This window comes from Malurus melanocephalus, unplaced genomic scaffold (assembly GCF_030028575.1).
Source record: "Malurus melanocephalus ecotype Western Australia unplaced genomic scaffold, MMel_1.1 scaffold_1358, whole genome shotgun sequence".
NCBI classification, from domain to species: domain Eukaryota; kingdom Metazoa; phylum Chordata; class Aves; order Passeriformes; family Maluridae; genus Malurus; species Malurus melanocephalus.
Window position 1 is genome coordinate 37,483 of NW_026624590.1, and position 7,233 is coordinate 44,715.

The 7,233-nt window shown below is 45.7% G+C and overlaps 1 protein-coding gene across 1 annotated transcript in view; it reads left to right on the plus strand.

Annotated features, from left to right (window-relative positions):
• The window catches only part of LOC130586855 (homeobox protein Nkx-3.1-like), a 5,693-nt gene extending 3,133 nt beyond the window's left edge, over positions 1-2,560 (plus strand). The window contains exons 2-4 of the mRNA XM_057387769.1: positions 4-174; positions 277-333; positions 2,169-2,560. Coding sequence (XP_057243752.1) covers positions 4-174; positions 277-333; positions 2,169-2,560 — 620 coding nt within the window. The remainder of the gene's footprint in view (positions 1-3; positions 175-276; positions 334-2,168) is intronic.
• Positions 2,561-7,233: the final 4,673 nt, after the last annotated feature.

Below are 7,233 nucleotides of genomic sequence, written 5' to 3' on the forward strand. Positions count from 1 at the left end.
CAGCCCCGCCGCCCGGCCCCGGCCCCTCCCGGCCCCGCACGTCCTTCCTCATCCAGGACATCCTCCGGGACGGGCCGGAGCGCGCCCGGAGCGCGGGGAATGCGGGGCTGCGAGCGGCCGGGGACGCGGGGACAGCGGCCAGCCCGGCCCCGGGACACCCCCCCGGGGATCCCCGGAACCCCGGAGAGCCCCGGAACCCCGGAGAGCTCCGAAACCTTGGAGAGCCCCGAAATCCTGGAGAGCTCCGAAATACCGGAGAGCCCCGGAACCCCGGAGACCCCCGAAACCCCGGAGAGCACCGAGCCGCAGGGACAGCCCGGGAGATGGACACAGGTAACGGGAGGAGCCCCGTCTGGGGAGCGGAGAGGGAGTGGATAGGGTCGGGAATGGAAAGGGAATGGATCGGGAATGGATCGGAAATGACAGGGGTCAGGAATGGAAAGGGAATGGTTTGGGAATGGATCAAGGAATGGTTTGGGAATGGATCAAGGAATGGATTTGGAATGGATCAAGGAATGGATTTGGAATGGATCAAGGAATGGATTTGGAATGGATCAAGGAATGGATTGGGAATGGAAAGGGAATGGAAAGGAATGGATCGGGAATGGATGCGGTCAGGAATTGAAAGGGAATGGATCGGGAATGGATCAAGGAAGGTCTGTTCTTGCATCAAAAAATGGATCAGGAATGTCTGTGCTTGGATCAGGGAATGAATCAGGAATGGATCAGGAAATGAATCGGGAAACTGATGAGGAATTGGGAATGGATCAGGAATGGATCAGGGAATTGATCAGAAATGTCTATTCTTGCATCGGGAATTGATCAGGAAATGGATCAGGAATTGATCAGGAATGGATCAGGAATTGATCAGGAATTGATCAGGAACTGATCAGGAAATGGATCAGGAATGGATCAGGAACTGATCAGGAATGGATCGGGAATGTGTGACCCTGGGTCACGAATGGATCAGGAAAGGGAGCTGGAATGGATCAGGAGTGTCTGTGCTTGCATCAGGGAATGGCTCGGGAATTGATCAGAAATTGATCAGGATTTGATCAGGAATGGATCAGGAATGTCTGAGCCTGGGTCATGAATGGATCAGGAATGGATCGGGAATTGATTGGGAATTGATCAGGAACTGATCAGGAATGGATCAGGGATTGATCAGGAATTGATCAGGAATGGCTCGGGAATGTATCAGGAACTGATCAGGAATTGTTCAGGGGTTGATCAGGAGTGTCCGAGCCTGGTTCAGCCCCAGCTGCTGGATCCGGCCCTGCTTGGATCCAACCCCAGCAGCATCAGGGCTGGAGCGGGGGCAGAACCGGGAACTCATTAAAACCTTTCACCCAAAAAGTGCCCCAAAGAGCTCCAAGCTCAGAATCCGCCTGAAACCTTTAAACGATTTTTGGGTTGGCTGAGCTCAGCCCAGGATTTTGGGCAGGGAAAAGCTGAGCCCAGCCCCAGTCCCGACCCTGATCCCCATGTATTTTTTTTCCAAGCAGGAATTTTTTTTTCAAGTAGGATTTTTTTTTCTGAGTGGGAACTTATTCTGAGCAGGAACTTTTTGCCAGGAATTTTGTTTCCGTCTGGGAATTTTTTTCCAAGTGGGAACCATTTCCAAGCAGGATTTTTTTCCCCCAAATGGGAATTTTTTTCCGAGTGGGAACTTTTTCCATGCAGGATTGTTCCATGTATTTTGTTTCCAAGTGGGAATCTTTTTCTGAGTGGGAACTTTTTCCAAGCAGGATTTTTTTTTTCAAGTGGAAACCTTTTCTGAGCAGGAATTTTTTCTGAGTGGGATCTTTTACCAAGCAGGATTTTTTTTCTGAGTGGAAACTTATTCTGAGCAGGAACTTTTCGCCAGGAATTTTGTTTCCTTGTGGGAATTTTTTTCTTAGTGGGAACTTTCGCTATTCAGGATTTTCCCATGTATTTTGTTTCCAAGTGGGAATTCTTTTTCTGAGCAGGATTTTTTTTTTTTCCAAGTGAGAATTTTGTTTCTGAGTGGGAACTTTTTCCATGCAGGATTTTTCCATGTATTTTTTTCCTAATGAAAACCTTTTCCACGCAGCACTTTTTTCCCGAGTAGAAACCCTTTCCCAAAACCAATTTTTCCCAAACCCCCATTTCCCAACCAAATTAATTTTCAATTTTCCCCTTTCCAGACACCCTGGCGGAGAATTCCCTCCCCGATTCCTCCCGCCCCACGACCCCGCGCCCTCCCCGGCAAACCAAGCGCTCCCGAGCCGCCTTCTCCCACAGCCAAGTGATCGAACTGGAGCGCAAATTCAGCCACCAGAAATACCTGTCGGCCCCGGAACGCGCCCACCTGGCGCGGCACCTGCAGCTCACCGAGACCCAGGTSAAGATCTGGTTCCAGAACAGGAGGTACAAGACCAAGAGGAAAGAGCTGGGGAATGGTTTGAGCCGCTTGGACTCGCGGGGTGGTGGCCAAGGAGCGGCCGAATCGCCGGGGACGGCGCTGCTGGCGCTGCGAGGAGCCTGGCCATACCTGCCCTGCCTCTACTACGTCAACGGATGGAGCCCCTCCTGGTAGAAACTGCTCTTTTTAGGTGGAAAATATCATTTTTTGCTTAAATTTGGGGGCAGGGTTCAGTGTCATCGTTTTGTAGTGGCAGCGTAAAATTCTTTCATCGCTAACGCTGAAATTACCAAAGAAAAACCAAAAAATTTGATGGAATTTCATTCTTTTTATTGCGTTATTTTATTGCATATTAATCCCCGAGGATTCCCAGGGAATTTGTGGCTATTCCCAGAAAATCTGTGGGAATGGCTGTCACAAATCTGGAAATGCCCAAATTTATGTTGGATGGGGTTTGGAGCTGAGGGCACCGGGCCCTACCTGCCCTGACACTGCTACGTCAACGGCTGGAGCCCCTCCTGGTAGAAACTGCTCTTTTTAGGTCAAAAATACTGGTTTTTGCTTCAATTTCGGAGGTAGGGATTGGCAGTAGTGGCAGGGTAAAAATCGCTTCTTGTTAACACTGAAATAACCAAAGAAAAAACCCAACATTTAATGGAATTTCATTCTTATTGTTGCAATATTTTGGGAATTCATAGAAAATCTGGGACTGCCCCTAATCTGGAAGAGCCCAAATGGGGTTTGGAGTTGATGGTGTCCGGCCCTACCTGCCCTGACACTGCTACGTCAACAGCTGGAGCCCCTCCTGGTAGAAACTGCTCTTTTTAGGTGGAAAATATCGGGTTTTGCTTAAATTCGGGGATGGGGTTCAGTGGCATCATTTTGTAGTGGCAGCGTAAAATTCTCTCATCAGTAATGCTGAAATAACCAAAGAAAACCCAACATTTTTGTAGTATTGAATTCATTTTATTGCAATATTTTGGTCCTGGAAAATTGGTGGCTATTCCCAGAAAATCTGTGGGAATGGCTTGGACAGGGTTTGGAGCTGAGGGCACCCAGCCCCACCTGCCCTGCCTCTACTACGTCAACGGATGGAGCCCCTCCTGGTAGAAACTGCTCTTTTTAGGTCGAAAATATCGGTTTTTGCTTAAATTCGGGTGCAAGGTTCAATGGCATCATTTTGTAGTGGCAGCACAAAATTGTCTTGTTGCTAACACTGAAATAACCAAAGAAAAACCCAACATTTTAATGGTGTTGAATTCATTTTATTGCAATATTTTGGTCCTGGAAAATTGGTGGCTATTCCCAGAAAATCTGTGGGAATGGCTTGGACAAGGTTTGGAGCTGAGGGCACCCGGCCCTACCTGCCCTGCCTCTACTACGTCAACAGCTGGAGCCCCTCCTGGTAGTAAAACTGCTCTTTTTAGGTGGAAAATGTCATTTTTTGCTTAAATTTGGGAGGTAGGAGTGTGTAGTAGTGGCAGTGTAATATTTTCTTGACGCTAATGTTGAAATAACCAAAGAAAAACCCAACATTTAATGGAATGTCATTCTTTTTGTTGCAATACTTTGGGAATTCCCAGAAAATCTGGGGCTGCCCCAAATCTGGAAGAGCTGAAATCCAGATCGGATGGGATTTGGGGATGAGGGCACCCGGCCCTACCTGCCCTGACACTGCTACGTCAACGGATGGAGCCCCTCCTGGTAGAAACTGCTCTTTTTAGGTGGAAAATATTGATTTTTGCTTAAATTTGAGAGGGAGGGATTGGCGGTAGTGGCAGCTCTAAGTTCTCTCTCATTGACACTGAAATAACCAAAGAAAAACCAAAATTTGAATGGAATTTCATTCTTTTGTTGCAATACTTTGGGAATTCCCAGAAAATCTGGGGCTGCCCCGAATCTGGAAATGCCCAAATTCATGTTGGATGGGGTTTGAAGCTGAGGGCACCCGGCCATACCTGCCCTGACACTGCTACGTCAACGGCTGGAGCCCCTCCTGGTAGAAACTGCTCTTTTTAGGTGGAAAATACCGGTTTTTGCTTAAATTCGGGGTGTTTTAGTGCTGGGTTGTTCTGATATAGGGAGTGATTTGCAGTGGCATTGGATTTATAAATGGTTTTGTAGTGGCAGCGTAAAATACTCTCGTGGCTAATGCTGAAATTACCAAAGAAAAACCAAAAATGTAATGGAATTGCATTCGTTTTGTTGCAATACTTTGGGAATTCCTAGAAAATCTGGGGCTGCCCCAAATCTGGAAATGCCCAAATCCAGATTGGATGGGGTTTGGAGCTGAACTCTTGAGTGGCTGAGCCCCTCCTGGTAAAAATTGCTTTTTTAGGTGGAAAATACCATTTTTCCCTAAATTTGGAGTGTTTCAGTTCTTTCCAGAGCAGATTTGCAGCAGCAGCACGAACCTCTCTGGTCATTAACCCCAAAACCCCAAATTTAAACAACCCCAAATCCATTTTCTCCCAATTTTCGGTGAATTTGGGGCTGCCCCGTCCCTGGAAATGCCCAAATCCATTTTTTAATTTTTTTTTTCTCCTCCGGGTGCGGTGAGAGCCGGCCCAGCCCCGCTCGGACAATGGGGCAGTGACAGACGCGTTTTGCATATCCTGGTTTGCGACAATCCCCGCTTTTCAAAGCCCAGCCCAGTCCTAAGCCGGGCTTTGGGCTCGGTTCCATCCCAAAAGGTTTTTCCAACCCAAAATTCCACGAACCACCCCAAACTCCCGTGGTTTTGTCACCCCAGTGAGGCATTTTTAGGGGAATAAAAACCTTCTTGTGTTTAAAAAGCAGCAAAATTTGTTTTCTTTTTTCTTTTTATTTATTTATTTATTTATTTATTTTATCTAATTGTGCTTAAAACTTGGGGCGTCGCCAATTTCGCGGGAAAAGTGTGGGAATAAAAAAATTCCAAGGGAAGAAATCGAATTTTCTCAGCTGGAGAGACTCGGCCAGAGCAAATCGAATCTCCTGGAATTAAAAATCCTGAGTGGTTCCTTTCCTGGAGGGAATTCAAAGGAATTAAAGTGGAGATTAAAATTGAATAATAGGAATTAATTGTTGGGATTTTCCCTTTTTCCATGGGATTTTTTTTGGGATCTGCTCCTTTGCTTCGTGAATCCTATGAGTTCCTGGGCAGGGAGAGCAAAACCAAAAATTCCAGGGGAAAAAATCCAGGAAAGGGAGGACGGGGAGAGGAGAACTCTCACACTTTCCAGCAGTTTTTTTTTTTATTTCTCGTAAATTCAATCTCCTGGAATTCAAATCCAGGGGAGTTTCTTCCCGGGGGGGAATAAAATCAGAACTCAGAATTCAAATGAAAATTGAAAATAAAATTAATTAATGGGAAGGAACTGCCTGGATTTTCCTTTTTTTTATGGGATTTTTTGGGATTTTCTCCTTTCCCTCATAAATCCCATGAGCTCCCGGGCAGGGAAAGCAAAAGGAAAAATTCCATGGGCAAAATTCCAGGAAAGGGAGGAGAGGGAGAGGAGAAGGCCCAAATCAAAGGAGTTTTTCATTTCTCACAAATTGAACCTCCTGGAATAAAATCAGAACTCAGAATTCAAATTAAAATTCAATAATGGGAAAGAACCACCTGGATTTTCCTTTTTTTAATAGGATTTTTGGGATCTGCTCCTTTCCCTCATAAATCCCATGAGTTCCCGGGCACAGAAAGAACAAAACCAAAAATTCCAGGGGCAAAATTCCAGGAAAGGGAGGACAGGGCGAGCAGAACTCCCCGAGTTTTCGCAGAGTTTTTCATTTTCCTCCCTCGCTATCAGCGCTCCTCCCTCGCTCCCGAGGCCGAGCCGCGGGTTTTTTTTTATTTTTGGATTTTTTTAAAGTAACTTTTTCCTATCTCCAGCTGGAATTTCCCTCCCGTGTCCCCCGTTCCGGATTCTGGGGAAGGACATCTCCCCTGCGCTGTTTCCAAATGTTTCCAACTCAAAAAAAAAAACCGCTTTGGAATGACAAAAAAATTCCTTTATTGAGCTCAAAAGCTGGGAATGTTCCTCCCCCCCAAAGACAACTCCCGCCCCAATCCCACGGATTTCACAGCGGAGCTGCCGGAATTGGGGTAAAAATGTTAAATTTGGGGTAAAAACACAGAAAAACAGCTCAGAATCTCATGGATTGCACAGGGATGGGTGGGAATGTTGTTGGAATTGGGGTAAAAATGTAAAATTTGGGGTAAATTTGGAGAAAAAGAGCTCAGAGTGTCTGAAATTTGGTTGAAATTCCCATTTTTCCCCCCTTTTAGACCCCGGGAGATTTCACAATCGAAATATTTCGGTTGAAATTTGCTTGAAATTCCCTTATTTTTTCCCCAGGAATTTCACAATCAAAACATTTCAGTTGAAATTCCTATTTTTTCCCCCTTTTCAACCCCCGTAGATTTCACAATCAAAACGTTTCGGTTGAAATTCTCTTGAAATTCCCAATTTTTTCCCTTTTCAACCCCTGGGATTTCACAATTGAAACATTTTGGTTTAATTCCCATTTTCCCCCCCTTTTTTTCCCCGGGGGTTTCACAATTGAAATATTTGGGTTGAAATTTGCTTGAAATTCCCATTTTTTCCCCATTTTTTCCCCATTTTGTTCCCACCGAGGGCTTTTCCAACCATGAATTTCAGGATTTTCCTCATCCAGAATTATTTGAGCTGAAATTTCCCTAAAAAAAACCCCAAAAACCCCTGAACTGAGGTGCTAAAACCTCTCCAGCATTCCCAGATTTTTGGATATTCCCAAATTTTCCAGGATTGATTTTCCCGGGATATTTTGGATCTGCTGAGAGATCCCAAAAGAGGAGCAAAAATCCTCAATTTTCACCCAATTTT